The sequence below is a fragment of the Vulpes vulpes genome, chromosome 6 (assembly GCF_048418805.1).
Source record: "Vulpes vulpes isolate BD-2025 chromosome 6, VulVul3, whole genome shotgun sequence".
NCBI lineage: Eukaryota > Metazoa > Chordata > Mammalia > Carnivora > Canidae > Vulpes > Vulpes vulpes.
Genome location: NC_132785.1, coordinates 73,825,423 through 73,850,485, shown reverse-complemented (window position 1 = coordinate 73,850,485; position 25,063 = coordinate 73,825,423). Strand labels below are relative to the sequence as shown.

The 25,063-nt window shown below is 39.3% G+C and overlaps 1 protein-coding gene and 1 long non-coding RNA gene across 15 annotated transcripts in view; one reads left to right on the top strand and one right to left on the bottom strand.

Moving 5' to 3' along the window:
* Nucleotides 1-25,063, bottom strand: part of NPAS3 (neuronal PAS domain protein 3) — an 832,714-nt gene that overhangs the window by 99,959 nt on the left and 707,692 nt on the right. For all 13 annotated transcript variants that reach the window (XM_072761402.1, XM_072761394.1, XM_072761396.1 and 10 more), the window contains one exon: nucleotides 22,987-23,161. In XM_072761402.1, the coding sequence (XP_072617503.1) occupies nucleotides 22,987-23,161 (175 nt within the window). The remainder of the gene's footprint in view (nucleotides 1-22,986; nucleotides 23,162-25,063) is intronic.
* The window catches only part of LOC140599350 (uncharacterized), a 64,989-nt gene that overhangs the window by 26,890 nt on the left and 13,036 nt on the right, over nucleotides 1-25,063 (top strand). The window lies entirely within an intron of this gene.

Sequence of the window (25,063 nt, the reverse complement as noted above, 5' to 3'; positions counted from 1 at the left end):
GTTAAGCTATTTGGAATTCTTTCCCCCCTGTTATTTGGAATATATGAGCTGTGCCCCTAAAACAGGTCATTAGCTGTGCTGTGGCGGGTTCACCGCCTCGCCCACAGGACTGCTCAGCTGGTGCTTGCATTTTCTTGGTCTTCTACATTTAGAAAAAAATCTCTTGGACTTGGTACTAGGCTATGATTTAATAACCCTGTTCTGCTGACTTCATAAGCTGTGAAACCTTGGAGAAAAATCCCAAATCTGAATTACAGTTCTAATTACTCTAGCCCAGGCAAAGGGTTTTAGGCGTCGAATGTTCCGTTTGTGCCCCTTTCACACGGAGCCCTATTTGTTGCCAGAGGTCACGGGGTTGTGTGCGTTCTGATTCGCTTTCTTCTCCTCCTCCACGAATGCAGCTGCTTCCTGGTGCCCTTTCTTGTGTAGCAAGACTAGAGGAGCTAACTGCTTGGTGATTCGGTGCAAATAACTTTCTTGGAGCTCCTAGAACTAATTTAGAGAGTGCACTTTGGTTTAGGAATAAAGGACATATATTATAAATGCGAATTTACAATTTCACAGGGTTGTTTTCCTTACACGAGGCTACCCTGTGATAAAAAGTATAATTTAAGAAAGCGATTTCCCTTGTACTTGATTTTCATTAATTTTATCTTAAAATAAGTTCATGATGATCTCAGCTTCTAAAGTTTATTTTCTGACAATTAAAAACATGAAAACAGAAGTTAAAGCAGGCCTGCGGTAGAAAAAGGAAAAACTTCAAGCACTACAGAAGGTTATACAGTGAAAACAAACTTCGCTTCCGACTCGGCTGCCAAATTTCTTAGAACCTCTCCCAGAGTTTCTTATGTGTCTCCAACTTCTCGTATACCCCTGCAGAGATCTTTCATGCATTTGTGAGTATGTGTGTCTGCAGTTCTCCTGGTGCACAAATGACAATAGTCTATAGGTGTTGTTCTGCCCCTTGCCATTTTTTGGCTTCATAGCTTGGAACCTGTTACATATTCAAATATCTGTATATGTTCAACAACACTTTTTTTAATAGTGGCATAGTATTTTCGTCTGTGGGTGTAACTTAATTTATTTAGTCAAGTCCCCACTAATTATAGATCAGTTCTACTCTCTCACTTTTGCAATAGCAAAAAAGTTATGATGGGTATTCTTATAAATTTTTTTTCTGTAAAGAATTACTTTGAATATGTAGTTCTAGAATACCTAAGTTGCCTTGGTAAAATCTGTCTGAGGAAAGGAATTAAGGTTTTACAGCTAATATTTAGAGTAGAGGACCACGAATTCAGAACGACCTGAATGCAAGATGAATGTGGACACTTAAAATAATGAGAAAATATTTTTTAAGTTCTACAAATGTGATTTATCTCCTTTGGGGGATAAAATTCTTTTACAACATAAGATGTTCCCATAGTAGTCTGTGAATACCTTCTGAGTGTTGGAGAGGAAGCAGCCTTTAATCTCTTGAAGCAAGAAGGCTTTGATGAATGAAATAATCAAGAAATTGCCTCCTCCTCCCAAAGAGCATAAGGAACTGCCTAATTTCATGGCAAAATCACACATATTTTATATATGATATATATGTTTAAAAACATTCTTTCCTTTTATAATAAAACCAGGGAATCAAAACACTATTTATGTATCTTCTGAAAATTCTGGAGGTCACCCCTGTTATTTATCTTGTAGTTCTTTCTATCCTGTGATTGTAACTGAGTGACGACTTGTGTAACTTGTCATTACCCTCTCGGTGCCCCGCCAGAACTCCAGCTCCTTGAGGATAGCTCTGGTACAGGGCTTTGTAGATAGTGGGATGTGTGAGTCATAAAATGAGTCTCTATCTCTTAAAGTACAGTAGAAAGAAGACATTCATCTTACGTATTAGGTACAGAGAGTTCTTCTATAGAAGTTCTCGTGGTCATTTACTGTAATTGAACCCATTTGAGAGAAAGGCTGAGGAGAACAGCCTAACTACCCTGTCTATGCTAGGTTGAAGAACACAGTTCTTTAACAAATTTAGCAAGCTCTCCTCAAAGAGGAGAACAGATCCATCTGTTAAATCAGTATATTATTGAGGAAAAAAAAAAAGAAAATAATTTTTCGGTTTCCGATATACATGGATATGTGATTGCTGTGGTTGTTCCTAGAAACTTAGTCTGTGGATAAGTTAAAACTTTAAGACCTACTTCCCTACAATCATTTTGGGTATCAGTTTACTGATCATGTACTTTCCTATGACTGCTTGAGAAGACGGGCTAAAGTTCAATCAGATCTGTCTAGTGTCAGAGAATGGGTTAGTTGCTTATTAAAAACTGAACTTTTAGTTGTGCTGTGCCATGAACACACTGCCCTCAACTTCTCCCCATCCCTCATCATTTAGTTATTTTATGTCAAAAAAAAAGAAGACACGGTTTTTTGATTTGGAGAATACATAATTCAAAACCTATTCATCCCAACTGGCAACGACTCCAATCAAGAACAAAAGTTCAATGCACAGCCCCCTCCTCTGTCTGTTGTGTAAATTCTGGCTGTGTGAGTCACAGCAGCCTGAAGGCAAATTTGGCCTTCAGAGAAGGTGAGCAGAACTGCTATCTGATGGACATGGGAAGCGGGTTTATACAGATGACAAAGATGGCTCAGAAAAGTTTCAGTGATGCAACCAGGCATCCGAATATCCAGGGGTGTGATAAAAATCTTCATTTTGAACAAGATTCTCTAGCATTCGAAAAGAACTTTGGACTCAGAATAGCAGTAGCTGGCTTCATAAACATGAAGCAGAAGAAAGACAGGCTTCCTAAAGCCCAGAAAAGACCCATCACAGAATGTTATCATTAAAAGAGAGAAAGGGCCTGTAAGCTCATATGTGTGCAGAGGAAACAGCCCTGGGAGAGGAACTTGGCATTCCAAGTTGATTTGGGTGACTCCAAAGTAGGTAATGCTTTTATAGCGCATGTTCAGCAGATTCTAGATGCAAGGGTAACTCCTCAACTTCTCTTCCCTGAACGAATCATCATGAAGTCATATACATTATATATGAAACAAAAGCAATAAACAAAACATACTGAATTTTCTTGCTAGAAACCAGGAGTTTGGGCTTCCAGCAAATGTACTTTCCTTCTCTGGCAGCAAACTAAATTACCTACAGATTAAGTTAGGTGGGGGAATGAATTTCATCAAAACTGTGTTGGATAATCTAACTTGGACGTCGAAATCCACAGCAGCTGCTATGGATATGGTATTAGAGTGTAAAAATCCTAGAGACCATTATTCGCTCACCTACAAAAACAGAAAAATCAGAAGATAACCCCCAAACTCTTGTGTTGTGCTCTTTACCAAACATGTTACTCTAGTGAACTATTTACAACACTTCAGGGTTTTTAAAGCACTTTCAAATTTATTATTCTCACAATGCCCTTGACAGCCCTGTGAGTGAGGACTAGTTTGATTTTGTGGGTAAGGAAGGAGGCTTGAAGGTCTCCATACTTGTGTGAAGGTGAGCTAGCTGGTAGGGACAGACCCAGGAGGGAAATGTGGCTTGCTCTCTCCTGGTGGAGGATTTTTTTCCTATAATACCTCATCTGTCTCATGAAAGGACTTCATTGACTTAACACATAGTAGGTGTTGAACAAATGCTAAATAAATTGACAGATTAACAGATTGACAGGTCAGGGAATCACTAGGACCAGGGATGACACACTTGGGGAATTAGAAGAAGACAGTACTAATTGGAGGAAGATGACAAGTCACCACTGCTTTAGCAACTACTCTCAATATTCTCCTTTAGTTACAAAATTGAGGTAGGGGGTTTTTTAAACTGGTGTAGGGATACCCAGTTCACATTTCCTAAATACAGGGAAGATAAGAAAACAATTTTCTTTTTTGAGAGGAATACCAGTTAACCCCTCAGTGATAGGAAAATGGGAGTCCTCCCCCCCAAACCCCGCCCCTTTATGACAACATAAGGTTAACCCCATGTGAAGTGCCACCTGATTCATGCAGGAAAACCCCACAATTAAAACTACAGACATGAATCTGGGTTTTAATCACCAGCTAAAGTTTTAGGTTGTTTTGAAAGTATAAAAAGGAATTGTGTGGCAATCAATTCCTTTTATTTGTTCTTTCTTTTGTCTTTGTCACTTATGTAGAAATAGAAAACAAATTATAGCTACCCTATAGCTCTCACAAGTCAGAATAATTTAGTTTCAATAGACTTGGTGATACTGTTTAAACCTTGAAAGTTAATAAACATGGATTTGTAGAATTAAAAATATTGAACTATTGGAGTGCTACTAACTCACAAAATTAAAGTTTTATAACCCAAAGTCGAAGACTGTATTCCACAGTTTAAATATTTCATATCTGACATTTTCCAACTCGACAATGTGAAGTCTGATTTTGATTTTTCAATGTAATATGAGTTTGGGAGTTTAATTCAAAATCAAGATAAAACCATTTCTGAGATGACTTTCTCTTTCTGTTGTTCCTTTCTTACTATGCAGTGTATTGTTTTTTTTTTTTTTTTGTTTTGTTTTTTTTTAGTTTAGGAAACAAACTTTCCTAGCTGACAATGTTGTTACCTATATTGGACAATGCTCTGCCCAGGAATTAGCCAGTTATTGCATATTGCTAGAGGGTAAGAACCTTGACCATTTGAGTCTCCGATGCAGTTGATGCCTGAGCAGTTTTAACTATAAATGGTATTTTAAGAAAATACTTTTTATTTATTTTTAACACTATGAACTACTATAGAAGGTCCCCAGAAGGCGCCATCTCTCATAGAGACGGGAGTTGAAAAGTTGGGTCAGGTGGTTCTGTATGATATTCCCTGAAAAAAGCTTGAGGTGCAGGAAGTGACTTCCTATGCTGTGGAGGTACTTCCTTTAGTTCTATGGCCCCATGAAGTGATGTGGTGGTAGGGTTCCTTGCTCTCCAGGTAGCAGCAGCCAGCCAAACAACTTTTTTCTCTGCAAGGCTTTTGGAATCTATTCAAGGCATTACTACATTACAAAGAGGCTTCTACCAAAAAGTAGAGACAGAGAAACAAAAGATCTGGAAAGGCTATCAGGGTTCACAAAGAAAGGCTAATGTAACACTTCCAGGGATTTCTCATTCAGGAGGCCTTGCTCTTTGAGGGTATCTGATGCAAGTGTATGTTTTGACTGTAAGGAAATTAGATAAATCAGTACAGCTTGATGTTCACAGAAGGATATGCAGACAGAAATGAAGATCTCCATGTAAACATCAATACCACATTGTGAGGGTTTTTAGGTGGAACCAAGGAATCTTCGTGCTTATCAGCTGTGTCTAAAATGAAGGGCAGGTTCACCTCTGAGGACCCTGGGACATCAGTTACAAGAGATCTTTGACATTCTATCAGCTTTCTGTCATCACTTCCTCCTTAGAATGTGAATGGGAGAAGCCCCTGAAACCTCACCAGGAGAGGAAACACTAAACTCAAGTTCTCTCCTATGTTCCTTCTGCCAAATTTAAAAAGTTTTTGGGGGGCCTTTTTGACTGTCATTTAATTAAGACTGACAGGGTGCTAACCCCAAATCAGCCGGGCTCTCCTTAGACCCAGTGTTTGTCAAATTCACTTTCTGGGTAAATGGAAATACGAACACATATCATTTCTTAGATAATGTTTTAATATCCTGCAGTGAATAAAACTTTTTTTTTTTAATCAAGTTGCAACGGTAGCACAGAACTCCACAAGGGGCTAGGGGGTTGCAGATGGCTGCATTACTCTGAATGTTCAAGCTTGACTGACCCATTTCATCAGCACTGTCAGAGCCTTGCACTGATACATGTTGACAACATTTAATCTTAAAAAATTGAAAGAAATGAATTAATATGCAAATTTCATCAGCTTTGTAATAAAAATGTCCTTGAAAAAAAACAGTGAACATGACCCCTGAGGAATTGTGTGAATTATCCCAGCTCAATTCTTTAAGTTAGTCAGAGGTACGCGGGTCCGCAAGGAAATCAGCGCAGATTTGACTTGGAAATAATTATGATGAAGAACAAAACACAAGCAGGTTGAATAAATGTAACAACTTGGGAAAAAGTCTTAGTCCTGTTTGTTATTCACTTTGAATTAACAGGATTAGGTTTGGTTTTTGAAAATAAAGGAACACCACTGTGTAATTTTAACACCTAAGTAATGCGAAAACAATATTTTTTTAACTACCAATTTTACTGTATATTAAAAAAAATCACATCTGACAAAGTCAGGTCTTTTTTTGGGGGAAGATGTAACAGAGTGCAGCTTTTTGACAAAAGAATTCTAGAAGGCTCGTATTTAGACCATAGTTTACAGGGGATTTCTGGATTAATCATTTTGACAGAAAAGTATAGTCAAGTCACTTATCATACAAATAAGGTTAACTGATTTTTAATGATACTGAAGTGACCGGTTATTTCACTGAATTTACCAAACTGATGGGATCATGTAAACATAGTCTCTAGAAGTGAGTCTGACTCATAATGATCTCCACAGGGCCCTGTGGAGGCTCACACTGTTGAACCGCAAATTCATCCTAGAACAGTCATGTAGGTAGGCATGTAACTACAGCTCTCTGCTTTTGGGTCTGTACTCAACTTTAGGAAAGTGATAAGGGGGGGGTGGGCATAACAATTGAGTATCTGTACAAAAACGTCAAGGTTTGTAATGTTCCCAAAGGAGACAGGAATGTTAACAAAGGAATGTCAACCATTAGGCAAAAAAAAAAAAAAAAAACAAAAAAAAACCTTTTATCAATAACAGTTTACCAGAGGTCAAAATGAAGGAATGAATGAATGGTTTGAGGATAGGTCTCATTTCCTTTTCCCAAGTAAAGTCTCATTAATTTAAATAGATGTGTAAATATTAAGGGAAGACACGTGGCTTTCACATCAACCTTTGCATCTTTGTGCCACAGGCTAGAACGTTTTTCTCCCTGACCTCCCCACAATGAATCATCCAATCTCTGGGGTCTGAAAGGAATTCACTTTGCCATTGGTTTTTAGTTGTTACTCTGGGCACTGCTGATTTTGCCAAGGTGAAGTTTACACACATTAAAGCAGTTTTTAAGACATTGGTGTCATCTCAATGCTTGTTTAAAAAAATAAAAATCACCCCTCAAACTGACAGTCTCCCATAAAGACCCCAAATCAGAGCTGTTAATCTGAAAAACCGTACACCATCTTTCAGAGGCTCCTGAAATCCTGAAATTTTCCTGTTTTCATATATCCTTGGAAGACTGAGGCATTATAATACAGACTTTGCCCAGCCAAATTAATCTCTTCTGTAAGCTTTTGTGGTTCTCTACAAAAGGCTTTTAAGTTTCTCCTTTCTTTCTTAATCTACCATCAGTAAAATCCTACTTTTATGGTGCCCTTTGCACCTGCTTGCATAAAATGAATAACCCAACAGTTTAATTATGCACTATGCTATCGGTTGGGAAGTGATATAAAGTTGCAGATAGAAAAAAGAATAAAAACCTCTTTTGGTATCCAAAATTAATATATGTCAAGCTCAGGGTAAATCTTAATCTTTTCGAAACATTTTTCTAAAATAGATGTTCTTTTATCATCTGGCACATCAAGACCCGTTGGAGGGAGGGAGTAAAAAAAAAAAAGGCATTTGGTTAACATGCTGCAGAACAGCACTCTCTTTTCCACCTCACTTCAGGCTGTTCTTGAAAGATCTGAACAGTTGTATAATAATGAAAAATGGGCAATACTTGTGGGGCATTGCCTGCGCTCACACACCTCCGCCCACGCATTCATCATTCTGCAGGTATTGTCAGTGAAAGTTTAATTGCATAAACACTCTGTAACTGTCCTGTCATATTTCTTGTCAGTCTGGATTCCCTCTCCGGGCTCACTATCTCACAAAACTATAATTGAATTGCTACCAAATCACAAGAGTTTCCCCCCCTCCCAAATAAAATCTTTATGAATAGAATTTGTTTCCTATCAGCAGATTTGACAAATTATGGCAGAGGAAGGGCCTTGGTGATAATTTTTGAGTTTATTCTCAATCTAGCTATTTGCTGAATGCTCTTATCTATTTTTAAAAAATTTTAAAGCCCCAGTGGGGGGCAGAGGGAGCATCCAGCAACCCTAAAGGGGTCAGCAGTAATAATTCTGCAGGACCAAAGGAAGCCAGTGGAAAAATGGAAGATTATCTTTGCCCTACTGTGAAAGGGCACCATTGGTAAATGGTAAATGAAAGACATATGAATTCAGAATTAAGCTGGGAGCTTGTCAAAGTGAAGATTTCACCAAACCATGTGGATTCTTAGTTATGAGGTAATAAGTACCCAATTTAGTCAAGTGTTTATTCCATCAGACTCTCCCTTTCTTTCTCCTTGCACCAAACCTTTCGGTGATCATTACTCATGTGGAAGCTCTGAGCAGCCAGATTCTTTGACAGATTTTTAGGACCATGAACAAATGAAAATTAATCAAAGGCATGACATGCAATTTACTAAATATGTGATCATGAAATTTTAATGCATTTACAACATTGTCCAAGTATTAATAGCTTTCCAAAACAAATAAAACAGAATGTATCGGATATGGACTAAGGATTATCTTTTTTGTCTAGTCCCTTCATTTTATACTCTTGTAAACCACAGCCCCACCCCCTGGCTTCACAGTATGAGCTCTCAGCAAAGATCCGAATTCCAGCCATTCTTTTATAATTCTATCGGTAGTATGGACATGAAATATGGCTCCTGGTGAATAACTTTTAAATGGGATGGGGCTTTACCCAGATTGACAACTGTCTGATTGTTTATGTTTTTTAAATGTGCTTATCAAAACCATGTAGGATTGATGGGTGTTTTAGATGAAGTTATGTTTTTGCAACAGACTTAATTTAGGACTAAGGTTAAGGCTTAGGATAAATGAGTGCATTAGATGATTAAAGAACATTTGTCTTGTGGGACATTTAAGTCATTTATTTATGACACTTAAAAACAAGCTAGGAAAGAAAGCACCATGGGTTTAACAAATCAGTTTTATACAAATGTTAAACTAAAACTAATGACTTTTTTAATGGAACTCCAAGATATGCCAGTTTACTAGATATCCAGAGGCATAATCAAATGTGCAGTGGAGTAAGCATGATGAAAAAATAAATATTGGTATTAAAAAAAAAAGTCTCAACACTGTGTATGTGTGTAGGTACACTCATGTGAACCTTCTTCCAGAAGTTTTTTTTTCTTAATTGCAATTACTTCTTTATTTGAGGAATTAGGTCTTCTGCCTCTCTTTAAAATGCTCCTTTAAATGAAAGATTTTCTGATGGTATAGGAATTTGGACTATCGTACTGCCCTGTACTGGGTATGATAAAATACCTTGTCAGGGGCAATGGGATGGCTCAGGGGATTGGTAATGGGATATATAGTGCCTTTCACCCATAGGTCATTGGCTTGAATTTTGTCCAGGTTAGTGGTGACTAAAAGTCATTAACATCTCATGACTGCTTGGTGGCCTATGTGAAATGAGTTTCTTAATTTATTTATTTAAGTCCATATATAGTACCTATGGCTGGGGCATCTATCTGGGCATCTCTCTTGCTTTTATAGAAACACTCCACAAAATCTACACTCATATCAGTTTTCAAGATTAGTGATGAACTGAAGCCCTCCTACACAAAATAAATGGATCCATTTAAAGTTCAAACTAATAGATGAGTGCCTCCACCTGTTCTCCAGCACAGACCAGAAGGGTGCATGAAAGTTGATTTAAGAGTAAAAATAGCCATAGGTCACGGAGACCTAACATCCAGTTCTGTGTCGCTTAGTCTTTTGTGGAGCATGTTGTGGCTCTGGTGACATCATCATGGCCAGCCAGAAAAAGCGGGAAAAAGAGCAGTCAAGTACATCGTGTATGCTATGCATGGGCTAAATCATGGGGTCATAAGCAGAACATTTTAATAGCCAAGCTAGAAGCTGCAAACCTTTGGAGACCAACATCAAGGTCTATTCCAAAGTGGACCTGGGCAGCCTCCAAGCTAGCCTTAGAAGAGGGGAAATTAGCTGGCATCTCTTAGTGTTCAGAATCTAGAAACAGTGGGAGGGACCTCTGAGAATAGGAGTTAGGTGTCTCTCTGTTCTGCTTTAAGAAAATGAAGTGTACTAAAAATCTGAATTTGTGAAACAGAATCTGTGCATGGGAAGCTGGAGGAAGGCAGATTCTGTATTTCTGAGTCTTTCCTCTTAAATGGAGTCTTCCAGAAGGATTTCACTTACGGGGAATGGGGGAGGGAGAGAGGAAGGAATGGAGAGAGGGGATACAGAGAGAGAGAGACATAGGAAGAGCGTGAGGAAATCTTCAGAAGCATACCTATTGGGTGCTGTGATCCAGCAGACTCTGAGCCCTTTAAGTCAGATAACTGGAGCATGGTGTCAATGAAGCCCATAATCAAGCTACTGTTCTAAGCACTTTACTTCATTTAAGATTTATTTATTTTTAGAGAGAGCTCGAGCACATGAGTTGGGGGAGGGGCAGAGGGCAAGGGAAAGAGAGAGACTCTCTAGCCGACTCCATGCCGAGCACAGAGCTGACACGGGTCTCAATCTCATGACCTGGGCTGAAATCAAGAGTCTGACACTCAACTGACTGAGCCACCCAGGCATCCTTAAGCATTTTAGATGTATAAACTCACAACACCCTTATAAGGTATACTAATTTATTTGAAATTAAAACCAATAGGTGATTATTCCTACTCCATTATCCAACCTATACTAGAGAGCTAAAATTTTGTAATGGGCAAACTGAGGCATGTATAAGTTAATTCACCTGCTCAAGGTCACATTTCTAGTATGTGACAGAGCCAGGAGTTCAACACATGAACACATGTTGTCTGGTTCCAAGACCCTGTGTACCTACATATTTGCAACTACTAGAGAAATACTTTAAGGAGTATGTCCTATAATTGGGGTTAGGACTGTCATCTTCTTATGTTATCAACTCTTAGTTATGAGAGTTATGAGAGTAACTAGAAAGTTAACAAGACTACAGATTTTTAAAATCCATAATATGAGTAAGATGACTGAATTAAATTGCTACAAATTAGAGAAAACAACCTAGTAACTGATGATCATGCCACACTGTGTCTCCTGTCCCACAGCTCTGACATATGCCCTTGTATCCACAACCAGTGGTAACTGGTTGGGTTATCATTCAGGGGGAGGAAAGGCATGTACAGAGCTCTGGGCAGCCCTAATCATACCCTTCCACCATAACCTATCTCGCTATGGTGAGTGGGAAACCAGAGACTTGTGGTTCTCTTGTAAATGAATAGGAGGACACGGTAAAAGAAGGATATGAGACTCTGCAAAATGAAAGCTCAGGGCTGCTCTAAAAACTGTAAAACGTGGAGCCAACAGGTCTTGACTTAAACTATACAGTTGATTATGAACTAGATTGACCTAGGAGTTCACCTTTAGGAAAGCTTGAAGGGCACTCTGAAGACTGATGAGAGATACCTGGGAGAGCTATCAAAGGAACGAGATAACTTGACCTCTGAGCAGATTGGCTAGACAGTGATCCTGCTTGCATAGGAGTGTCTTGGAAGAAGAGTCAGGTGCGGATGGGAAGGAGTGGCATCCAGTCAGTAGAAACAACACTGTGCTTAATCACATGTTTCTGGGGTGTTAGAAGATTCTCTCTCTAAAAAAAAGTTTCCCATAGTGAAAAAAAATTGGGAAAGGTGAGTTCAACAAAATAGACTTATTGATCACACAAATTTCAAATGTTCATTAGATTAATGCCCATTGTTAATATCCAATGAGAAGATATACTATGAAGTTTTCCCTCTGCTCTTTAGGGGACTGTTTCTACAAAGAACCTCTCACAGGGCAGTTACCTAAGGAACACATTTTGGAGATATTGGCTTAGAATGTGTCAGCTCTGCATTCTAGAAAGCAGAGGCCAAGAGGCCTGTTACAAACTGATGTATAGATTTATGCTTTGTTTATAAAATGGAGATGTCTATGAACTGTATCTTTCAAAAGAGATCCTTTTGATTCCTCTTCATCAGTTGGCTTATGTGAAATGTGAGTTCTGTGAGAGCAGGGACCTTCTTGGTGACTAGTATATTCCACGAACTGGAACAGAGCTTGACCAATATTCATACAATAAATAATGACTGAATGAATAAAATAATGAATGAGTGAATGTTTTACAAATCTTAGACTATTGTGCTTACATTTTTACACTTTTATATCACCTTTGTGAAATGGAAAGCATTTCCCTGCATATTAGTCAAAATTTTAATTCATTTTAATGTTATCAATTATATCAACTTTTGCCTCATTTTGACTAACAGTAATTTTAGGAGATCAACAGATAATTTTGATTCTCTTCCAACATCAACACTTGCTCCATTTAATAAACAGATGGCTGGACATAGGAAAGCAGGGTTTTAATTCTTTATGATGTCACTAATTTTACCATTGCTCTTTCTGGTATTTTTATGTGGAGGGGAAATCCTGTGACAAATAAGCAGCACTGACCAGTAGACTGATATTTTATCAAAGGCGCATGATATATTTTAATACACCATAAAGAGGAACAGATTTGAACCCTAAGGGAATTTATATCTTAATACTTTATGATCAATAGCATATGTAATTTTGTAATTTTCAAAATTTTCCAGATTTTATTACCAGTTGATAAAAAATAGTGGACAGATGGTATCATCAATCCTAATCACGTGAAAGCTTGAGACTTGCATAATTTCTAGAGTATTAACCATTATTAGCTCCTAGCTAAAGACTGACCACAAGGTACATTTCCACTGTTTTCCATTATCTTTGGTCCAAATCACCATTTCTTCTGTTGCAAGGCCCTTTAATATTTCCTCTCAAGATCTACTCACTACTTCTGGATTAAAGAAACGGCCTCTTGAATGGTTTTCTTTGCTTCCAGTCTACTCTATTCAGCACATCCTACAAATTCTTGACAAAATAATCAGATATCAAGTCCAGTGAACATAAGCTACCTGCAGACAGGAATCAGCATGATACTGGGAAGACTATTCTAACAGAGCTGCCTGGGAAGAATGGAGAACGTAGTCTCAGTTAGATGTCGTATAATATGACCTACAAGGGAGGATCCTCCCAAATTAAAACTTGAAAATACAAAAATAAAGTGATCATGTTTTCACTGGGTCACTGCTCTGTTTAATAAGTTATGCCCAGAACTTATCATACCATTCTTAGATGCTTTTCCCTGGCACTCCAGCTCTTCCAGGATCTGGCTCCATCCTAGATGGGGACACACCTTTGCTTCAGTGAGGAAGACAGGGCTCCTTCCTGCCTCCCAAATGCACCCCATGGTGCCACGTGGGATGATTCTCCTGGTAGATCATCCCTTACCTCTTTTGCTCTTGGGCCCATTTCATGTAGCACATGTGAATCATCCTTCCCCATCAAAGCCACCTACAGTCATTGAGCCTCTCCCTGACTTCTTACACTACTTGACATTTTTATGCCTCAACTGAAGGTAGCAGCACTATTGTTGTTCTTCTTTCTTTGGTGGTTGTGTGTGAGTTTTCTACTGATGATGATCAGTTTTCTAAGGGCAGGTGTCCTATCTTTTGCCTCTGGTATTCTCTGCAAGCACATAGCAAAGTACTCAGAACAAAAAACATAGCTTGAGTTCAATTTCTAGGGCCACAGACCACTCTGGTGTGAGGCAAGCCATCTAGTATCTCTGGCTTTGGTTGAGGCTCATTATGAGAAATACATTACTTAGACATGCCTACTCTCGTAATTGTAGCATATAGGTAAAACACAGTAAAAGCTATTTATTAATATCATCATTAATGTTCCTAGAGTATTTGCAACAAGTCGCACCTTGAGTAGAAAAAGCTAAAAGAGTCAGTACAAATTTCCAAAGCTAGCATTTCCTGGATTTGTTAATGAAATCAGTGAAAGGAAGATAGGTTGGGAGTACTCCCATTCAGAACACTCCTACAGAGCCCCAAAAGATCACTAGTCAGAGGAACAAATATTCCTCTGAACCTATCATGCTTCAGATGTTTTTTGGTTAATTAAGTAAACAAAACAAAATAAAAAACAACTGGGAAACCCTTGACAGTGTGCCTCAAAGTCCCTGACAGTCATGGTCTCTGTATGTTTGGGCATGTCAAAGCAACTCACTCCCAAAGAAGCAACACTCATGGACTATTAATTTCAGGGTTGACATTTCAAACCTGAGACAGTTCTCTCAGGATTGCCAATAGCAGTGGCTTGTAATACAATGCTACCCTGCCCATATACCACAGTATCCTGATTGTCATCATTATACTCCTGCCTTGTATCAATAATCTGTCCCCCTCACATGATGGTCAGCTTCTGGAAGGCAAGAGCTTTGTTTCCTCTGTGCTTTGTGTAATGTCTGACACAGCAGACATGCAGTCAATGATTATGGAATGGTCTATATAATCTCTACTGTAAGGTGGGCCTGGATCTTGAATAAGAATTCACTCTAGTTAATAACAACTCCAGAAGAGACACAGTTTCTTCCCTCTCTCAAGCTAGTTTTTTCAACAGAAGATAGGTGATGATTTCCATGGGTCCCAAGAAATCATGATTGTGTTTCATGAGCAGAGACCTCCAGGAGGCTATGACTGACTCCTGATGGACCCTATTGTTCTTCTTGTTCTTTTTCCACATTATGCCTGCCATGGAAGGCTGGTTCAGAAAGGAAGAGCCTGGAAAGGCTTCCCAGAGCATGAGGCAGAGCAGAGGTGAAGTGCACAGAGACAATTTTGTTATGCTGTTGGTTGAGGAGGCACATAGGTAATGAGGACCAAGAGACTCAGGGCTGAATTTTGCCTGTAATCAATTCAATGCTACTATTCACTGTGGTATGAGGAGTTTCAATGTAGGAATGAAGGGAGGGGAAAGGATTATATGGAGGGTTTTAGTCCTAAGTGAGAGACTATATTTAACAAAAACATGGTTTAGCCAATGAACTCTGTGCATCAGGGGATAGTTCTATTTCTCTCTGGATGTAAGAACCCTCTTGGAAAAAATTCCTCTCCAGGGTCTGCTTGGAGGTCTTCTATCAGGGTTTTGTCTCTTTTTTGCATCTAGTTCCTAGGCTTTGTGCCTGTTTCAACCCAAATATTGTATCCTTTACTCTAACCTTGGCTGCTGAAAACCTTGTGTGGTTTGGGGCAAGCCACTTGGAATTTCTATCACTTCCCCTTCCACCCCTGCACACCCCCCCCCCATCTGTAAAATCAGGATAACACACTGACCTGCCTCAGAGGGACAGTGTGTGAATTAACTCCTGTAATTAGTGATTTCTGTGCTCTGCATACACCAAGCAGGATATGAGTGCCAGCCAGGTCACAGTGGCCTGAGCTCTCTTTGCTTCTAAAGCCATACTCGAGAATAACTGCTTGGCGAAGAGCTGACAACTGGAAGTTGCAGACTTTACACAGAAGCAATATTTCCAGTATTTTCCCCAAGCAATCATGAGTAAATTGCTCACTAGGGGTAGAAATGGTTTCCAGCCAGCTCTGCCTCTTCTGATCTGTGCACCCTGCAAAGCTCAGTCAATGCCAGGTAACGGATCCTTCGTAAATCTGCTGTTTAGTGCAGATGAAGAATTCAGAATGGTATAATTTGGACAGGGATGAAATTTCTGTGCTGTGATATGTATTAAAAGCAAATAACTTGTGCTTTGTTCAAGGCAAGAGTTATAGAATCTATAATTTGTAATCATCCAATGACATCCACTTTTTTTGTCAGTGTGTTTTAATGAAGAGGGGCAGCGCATCCATTAACAAGTTGTCTTGGGTTTCATTTTAGAAACTCTGAAAATGTACTCCTTATCACCATAGGTAAAGAAAAGTCAAAATTATGACCTAGAAAGCTATATAAAATAACTTAAAAATAATGGGTTTAAAAGATTGATCTTTTAAACCTTCAATAGAAGGTTTAGGAAAAAAATGCTACATATAAATGGGGTGAAACTATCATGTATTTTGCTGAGTCCTGTGCTTCTATTATTGAACAAAACATATTTTGTTTGTAAATACCATTATATTAATTGATACATAAGCTGCAGTTTTTCTTGAGTTGCAACCACTTGATTTTAACTTTGGGAAGAGAAAGTTTGTTTCAGAACGGCACGCAGAACTCTGGTGAGATCCACCATCTTCTCTGGGAACAAAAGGGAGGCTATTCTTCTATTGTTAAGTGAGTCACCAACTTGGTTTCAGTGGGTCAGGGTGTCAAACCCCAAAGGGATGCAGTATACTACAGCTGTGTGACCTGGGAGCTGGCCTGGAAGGCCAGCATAGCCCAACGGGAAGAAGAGATTTCACCTGACTTTTTTTTTTTTTAATTTTTATTTATTTATTATAGTCACACACACACACACACAGAGAGAGAGAGAGAGAGAGAGAGAGAGAGAGAGAGAGAGAGACATAGGCAGAGGGAGAAGCAGGCTCCATGCACCAGGAGCCCGACATGGGATTCGATCCCGGGTCTCCAGGATTGCGCCCTGGGCCAAAGGCAGGCGCTAAACCGCTGCGCCACCCAGGGATCCCCTCACCTGACTTTTCTTTAGCTCCCTCAGGCAAGAAGTAAAAGATCCCTTTGAATTGTCCTCATTGCGCACACCAACCAGCTCGCAGAAGTGAGCTCATGCAAATGAAGGTGATGTGTGCCTAGGCCCTGAATGCCAAGGAGAGCGCTCTCAAAAGTATTTCTTTCCTTCTGTGGCAGTTCAGATGATCTTGCTTAGCATAGCTGGGGATAAAAGTGACATTTAAAAATAGTCTACTTTTCGCATGAGAAAAATAGTACTGCATCAGGGTCATGTTTTCGAGGCCGAAGAAGGACTCTGAGTTTGGCAAGGCAGTCTCTCGAATAGCACTGGCTTGTTTTTAGTATATATGCGTCATCTTCCTTCAGGAGTGGCAAAAGATAATTTCTATTTCGTTTCAAAATAACGATGATACAGCTAAGGGAAATAATTTTGCATATGTATTTTTTGGTAGAAAAGCTGAGTTTATGCATAAATGATGATCTCTTTGGGTTATGAAAAGATTAGTTTTTGTCAGGCTGCTTTCCGACTACTAGATTTGACACATACGTGTGCACATAGGTATTAACAGGAGGCAGGACAGTGTTGGGTAATCGTGAACTAGTCTGGATCATTGCTACAGCTACAGTAGGGATGTATTTTATATTCAACCCATCAGAGATAACCATGGTATGTTATCTGGTGGATTTATCTTTGCTTATAGTGTATGAATATGGAAAGGAATTAAATGTGTGTTTACAGTTTGATAAACATTCAACATAAATTACACATTTTAATTTCATTTATTAGTTGGGGACCATGGAAAGCAGAAATTTCATTGCATACAAACTGCCATTCAGATGGAAGGATTAGCAATTTCCTGAAAAGGTAGACTAATTCTAAGAACAAAATTCATCTCTTTCTCAAGTGAGTCACTGCATGGTTTGTGCTTACATGGGTTTGTAGTCAGGGTTTTAGAAAGGTAAAAGTAGAGCGGAGCTCACCCTAGCGACTACGTAGTTTGTATTTTATACTTCCAGTGGATCTGACATTGCCATCAAGAGTAAATCTAGTGCTAATAAACATCTTACATTCAACAGCTTGAACTGTTGTAGTTGCCGTGCAAATGATCAAGCTCTGTGGATGTCTAAAAGGACTTGGTCTGATCTTTTAGCATTAGCATGCGGAGCAGTCTCATGATATTATCTTACCATATAACGACTCCAAAAATCTCACAGAGATTAATGGTGATAACATAATTCCAGAAAGTTGCCACTCTATATGTAGAAATATATTGGCAATAAAAACCAGTCACTGTGTGCCTTTCCCCAGTAGGGGACCTCTCACTTTTCTTTGATTTTTAAAGGCTTCAGATCAATAACTGGAGTGACATTATTAACAGCTCCCTCAACACCTTGGCCAGCGCTAATATTAAATCCATTACACCTTCTGTTTGACATTTGCAGTACAGCAGAAAGTGCTGTAGATACAGTCACATTGTCTGGGGACTGAGGTTGGATGTGGGGTTAGTAAGATGGTTTCCCTTGCCTGACTTCTAAATTCAGTTCATTGATAGGAAACTTGAACCAATAAAAAAAAAAAAAAATCAAAGAACGTCCCCTACCCTTGCCAACCCTATACTAGACGGTAAATAATTCGCCCTTAAAGGCACAAGTGTATCTCATATCTCAGCAGATTTTGAAACAAAATAATGATCTGATCCTCAGATAAAATTTTTACATTCTTTATTGTTAGTCCTAAACATTTATTCCTCTAATTAAATCACTTATTGTGAAACTGTCTAATGAGTTCAGAGGAACTGCATTCCTGTCGAATCAAGTGTTGATCAAATTTACCACGACACAGATGCATAAGTAGAAAATGCAGATTATTTCCATCCAGACAAGTACTCAACAGCTTCAATTCTGCTTGTCTTTTAAATATTGAGGACATAGAGTAGGCATAATAGATAACATAAAGATAGCAAAATAGCATAAAGATCACACTATACAATGATTATCTTAACCCCCCATAACAGGGTAGGTCTGTCTGAAACTGTAGACAGAGCACAATAACCTCTGTTTTAGACAATCAATGGTTAACCATGCTGCTGTAGTTATTCTTGACCAAAAGTACTGTCTCATACGTTTTGCTAAATTGTCTAAATCCTGGTGCAGTATTGATTTCTCTCTCTATGAGCTCGTACCCATTCAATAAGCTGCAAGAACCTCTTGTCCTGGCTGAATTCCCTCTGAAGCAGGACCCAGGCATGTTACTCCTACCAGTGGAGTCCTACAGTTGGGACTTGATTGTTAGCTAGTGGGAAACAAACCACTGGAGACAGAAAGGACATTTTATGTTAAAGTGAGGAACATGACAGGGAAAGTTGCCTTAAGGTTAAGTGAAAAAGCAGATTACCAGAAGCCTGTGTGTTATGATCTTATTTGGGACAAATAGACAACGACCTCTTCCACCCACTCCACACTAAATACATACATATACAGGAACAGAACATCTGGAAGGATAGGCATAGAGTCTATACATACTAACGGTGGTCATTTTGGGGTAGCAGGATGTTTGGTGGTCTTTTTCTTTGTTTTCTGTATTCTCTAAAGTTTTCACAAGGCGAATGAATTAATTTTAAGGAATATAAGGAGATTTTTAAAGTTCCTGCAGGATTTCATGAAAGAACTGCTTTTCTGTTTGTTAAGCATTTAAAGAGGCAGCACTGAAATTTATTTAAAGAGGATAGCACTCATAATCCTGGGATTACAGAATCATTAAGAGTAATGAAGAGCTACATGCAGATCTAGAAAAGGAAAGGACCCATCCAGACACCCTGTTCCAGAGGTTCTATGCTCCCCCCCCCCCCCCCCCGCCGCGTTGCAGGAGCCTGCAGGACAGCACAATCTCTTTCTAAATGTTGAGACCTACATAGGCACTCTAGAACTTTATAACCTACAAAGAGGGCCACCCGGATTTTTCTTCTGCCTGACTTTAAGATTTCTCTAGAAGAAACCTCATATTTACTAAACTACTAATAACTATTCATACATGTAAAAGGTTTATTTGGGTTTCTAACAGTCAAGGGATTTCCCCCACTCCCCTGTCATCATCCTGAGACTTCAAGACAAGACAATCACAAGGCTGGCAGTTCAGAGAAACTGAATTCCTATTATGGCACAGTATCACTGCCTCTTAGGCTGGTTTAGTCACTTACTTCCTTTTATTATAATGCCAAATGTTATTTAGATTTCAGTCATTTAGTAATGCTACATTGAACACATCAGGGCTTCTGAAAAAGTCCATACCTTCATTTTCATAATCATCACATACTGATATCCCCTTTCCAACAACATTACACTACCATTTAAAAAAGAATGTTTCGTCAGAGTTTAAAAGATTATGTTGCAGTGAACAAGTCTTCAAAAATGTCCCCTCATATTACCAAGAATTAGGAAATCTTGTTAAAATTCTTTCCGCCTTTAAGAAACATAAGCAGCTTTGGGATGGAATGCCTTGACGTGAACTTCTTAAGTAATTCCCTTGGAGCAGCGATCTGCATTAGTGAAGATATTTAGTGAAAGGTATCACCCTACACTGCTTTTTCGGTATTTAAACAGTCAATCTAATTGCCTTTTAAGCCTAAGATTGAAAATAACCAAGCTACAGAGTTTTAAGGCAAAGTAAGTTTCACATTTTGTAATGGTGGGAGCTATATTCTTCATCAAGGAAGAGAAACCCTTCTGATGCCACTGCTGCTAATGAGCCCCAGTGGTTAAGAAACCTAGAAAGCAGAATTTTCAATTTTACTAGTTAGGATGGCTCCAAGAAGGTTGGGAGGGCAGGGAAAGGGACCCAAGTAAACTGTCAGTCATACTTCAACACTGGATGACAGATCAACTTTAGAAGAGACACGTAACTCTCCTAATAGTGTGCCTAGAGTTGTTTTATGGATCCTGGAGCTTCATGGAAGGCATGGGTTTGATCATAGTTCTTATAATCCATCTTAAACCAGTGTGATTTTGACTCTAGCCTATAGTATCCCAGCAGAACTGGTTTACAAGTTTACTGGATTTTCTTTTTCTCCCGATCAAAGTCTTTTCCAAGTGACAAGTTACCCTTAACATGTGTTTGGGGAGACATCAAGCTCAATATGAATCAACAGTGTGATCTGGCTGCCAAGAGGACCGAATTCAACCTTACGCTGTTTTAACAAAATTACGGTAATCTAAACCGAGAAAGGGGACAGTCCCTCTGCTTTGTACTAGTCAGCTACAACTAGAGGGCTCCACTGGGTTCTTAGAGGGTCACCAACAAACTGAGGCATGGCTAGAGTGGGACACCAGGGAGGTGGGGGTCCCAGGAACATGCCATTGAATAATGTTTGTGGGATTAGGGGCTGTTGGACCTGGAAAAGAGAAGGAGGGGAGGGAGAATTTGGCATATCTGACTTCATGTATCAGAGAGGCTAGGATGGTGAGGAAGTAGTAGATCTGAAATGAGATCCCACAGGACAAACCTGGGATCAGTGAGGAGAAATGGTGGCAAAGTTAGATTTTGGATCCATCTTCAGAGAACTTTCTCTGGGAGCTGTTCGCCAATGGAGCGGGCAGCCTTGAGCTCAGCCTTTCTGAGCTTCCCATGGGGGCAGTTCCATCAGAGGCTGGGGGGGTTGCTGTGGGCTTTGACGTAGAGGGATGGCTGTCCTGGTAGAAGGTTGGTGATCATCTAAACTTGAGGGTTTGTGAGTTGGAGACATGAGGGTTTTACAAACTTAAATTTTTATACATTGAGTGTTGAGGAGTATGAGTAATTGAGGTTCCCTAATCCATCTCCAGAAGGAAAGAGTAAAAAACTATTTTCATGTGCTATTTCTCAAATCTGCCCAGATAGGAATGTTCTAATGACTAAAAAGCAGCTTCACATATCACTCAATGAAGTCTGTGAGTAACAGTAGAAGATATGACTTCCCTGTGAATAAAATTATTTTCATTTTTAAATGGTAAGGAGTAGTCTTAAATACTCTCTCTTCTCATGCCTGGTGCTTCACTGGAGAAAGATGCTCACCAATGCAGCAGAATAATGCCCTAGAAGCTGCAGTTAACTTACACGAGGAAACATGAATTGGTTTTAGATGGAATTACAATATTTCCAAAAAGGCAAATATGTTTTTTTTCCCCATCTGTGTGAGCAAACATACTGTGATTATTTTTAAGCAGGTCAAATTTAAGTATTTTCTTAGAATCATTTTAGTATTAATCTTAAGACCAGTTTTTTCCACTTTTCTTTCTATAAAATGAGTTTGTGTTGCAAATCTGTTTTAAAGCAACACATCAAGTAAAGTACAAGCATCTTTAAAGAGTGCAAAAATAATTTCCCAAGTAAGCAAATAAAACTTTGCACTTCAAATCAGGCCTTGATTCATTAAAAATCTTAAACTTCTCATGAGAAAAATTAACATTTAAACCACTGCTGCTTGGCCAAGCACTCCACCACACAAGAATATGAAATATCTCCTCTAAAAAAGTACAAAAAGGACAAAACCACAAATGTGGAACTTCAATTAATTTAAAGCCCCAATCAGCAAAGAATAAATCCTTCGCAGATCTAATTACCAGCGCTCTCGGAAGACCCAGGCCGACCAGCCAATCTTCCCCGTGTTTGAACAGCTTGATGAACTAGGGGACTGATGGATATCAAGTCATTTTGTTTAATTTATAAATGGATTTTCCCCTAATACTTAAATTATCATCAGTACAACACAATGAAAATGGGAACATTCTGAATGCAAAGTCTATAAGAGTCCTGGAAGGAATCCCAATGAGGAATGTCACCTCTGTTCATTCCTCTATACAATTGATCTAATTAAATACTGAGGGTGGAAAGGCAGTTTAAAATGTAGCCATTTCTGTTTTCTTTTTAGCCTTAATTTATCTGTTCACATCTTTCAAGTACCTTCTGATGCTTACAAAAAAAAAAAAAAAGAAAGAAAAAAGAAAGAAAGAAAGAAACCAAGATTTCTGCAAGTCCCTAATATTTTTAATTCTCTACAAGCTACGACTCAAGAAGCCTTTATCATAGATTTTGCTGAATAATAAATAAATGCATTACATTTAGCCATGGTAACAATAAAAGGAAGAGGGCTTTCCAAATCTGAACCTTTTCCCTCTAGTAATGTGAAAGATGAACTGAAGGAGCTAGTATACCTTCTCTACGTATTGTGCAACTGAAATTAGATCTCTGGATTATACTTATTAAAATGTCTCCTTATTTTCACATCTCTTCCTTATTTAATTACTGCCTGGGACAGAAAGCTGCATGGAATCGTTAAATACCATTAGACCTATTTATAGTCTCTTCACACTGGCAACTTGAGTGCAATCATCGGCAGAGGTCCTGCCCACCATCCCACATGTCGGGGTTGCGATTCCCACCTGGCTCGGGGGTCTCCGACTGGGAGGAGGAAGATGCTGAGCTGGCCCCGTCCTCCGCAGCGCCCTGCGAGAGGAGACCCCGCCCGGGCGGGAGCTTCATGCCCAGCTGCTCTGCCATTTCCACGTGGTCCCCTGGGTGGACATAGTCAAAGACGCTGCTGCCTGTCAGCTCCACCTAGAGGGGAAGAGAAAGGGTGGGAAAGAAAGGTGTCACGGCTTTTTCCATTCTCCAATTCAGCACCACTGTGATTGAGAGTCCCAGTGGAAAGGAAATACGTGCAGGCCCCACAAACAATCCTGGTTGGAAGTCCTTCTCCTTAGATGCTGAAGGATTCTAGTCAAAAGAGAAAGATGGTTTTGGGTGTGTGTGTGTATTTAATTAGTGATTGTTTAGCCCAGTTGTTTGCATAAAGCCAAAACACCCTGTGAAATGTGGATGAGCCTGCCTCACATTCAGCTGTTTTATCCATGCATCATCAAATACTCGCATGTTTGGTGTCAACCGGATGATTGACTGAATTCTATGGTTTTCTTTTGAGAAGTTTGGGCTCTGTATAGATACAGTCAGAGACAGTGGAGGAGTATTTTCCTTAAAATACACCAAATTCCGAGATGTATATTTATACATATCAGCTTATTTCTATGTGAATTTAGATGGAAGAAGTGTTGCTTACAAATATATGCAAAGGCATAATGTTTTCATTAAATATTACTCATTAGCTCAGTAATCATATGGAGAATTTTCCATGCAAAAGAGGTCAGCTGGGGTCTGAACCAGTCTTTTTTTTTTTTTTTTTCCTGCTAGTATCAGCTTGTTTTGCCTTCAATCTAATAAGATACATGGTACAAATCTCCTTGAGGGCTTTAGGAAAATGTTTTATTTTGTATACTCTCTCTATCAGGCTGATTGTAAAGGTAAAGAATGAATACGGAATATCAGAAGAGGGTCAGCCTGCCGTGGAGGCACAGCCCCTATCTAACGGACTGGCCTTATCTCTGCTCTTCTGGTGGTATAACCCTTATATCCTTCCAAGAAGAGCAATAATGCTCCTAAAATAATGCTGGGTTCAAGGTACTATGACAGCGAGAGTTGTGTCAGCAGCAGAATAACAAAAAAAGCTCTTTCCCGGGTCCCTGATGGGTTTTCCCTGATCCTGGGAGTTTCCTGGTCTCAGGCCAGCTCTAATGCACCCCAGTGCCAGAAATTTAGACTATCGTAAGTTTCTTGCTGGATCTTTACCTAGAACTCCTTCCTACCACCTGTCCCTTCCCTGTGCACTTTGCAGCATCCCTCCGGACGCCACCTGAGAGCCTGCACTCTTTTTCTTCCGAGAAGGGAGGCTGGCAGTGGGCGAACCGTCACAGAGAGTGTAATACCCAGAGCAATTATTATCCCCAGAACTCTGAGTCCCAGTAAAATGATCACATCTACTCCCAGACACCATTTGATTAAAATCGTAACGGGCTACACATCTTCAACATCTATCAATTAACAGAGGGAGAGCCAGAAAAATGGGAGGCTAAATTCAGTTTGGTTAATAGCTATTCCTGAAAAAGGCTCACATAACTTTTACCGAAAATGAGGTACTTTCTCTTTGCTATTAAATTACACTCTCCTACCGTATTACCCAACTACTGACTCTATCATTTTACAATAACTATTTCCTCCATTTGATATTGTTACAGAGCGTAAATCAGGATTCATAAGTGATCAGTTCCTACCCTCTGGGAGGGAGGGATTACATGGAAATAATCCCTTTAATGTGCGCCTTGCCTCTAAGCATTTCACACAGCAATAAATGGGTAAACTGACTTTGAGCAATTAAGAAATTAAATGAAACTAATAAAATGTGTGTTTTAATATTTCTTGATGGTTATTTTGTTTGGGGATTAGCAAATATGAGGAAGTCACTCGCGTTTTGCATGGAGCCCAATTGCAGCACTTTAATATTACTGTCACTTCTCAAACTCCGAGTCTTTCCTTAATACTGCAATGTGCCTTTTGGCACCGACCACAGATTGTGATAAGATGACAACACAGGTGGGAGATTAATAGATTTTTTAGGGGTGTCGGCTA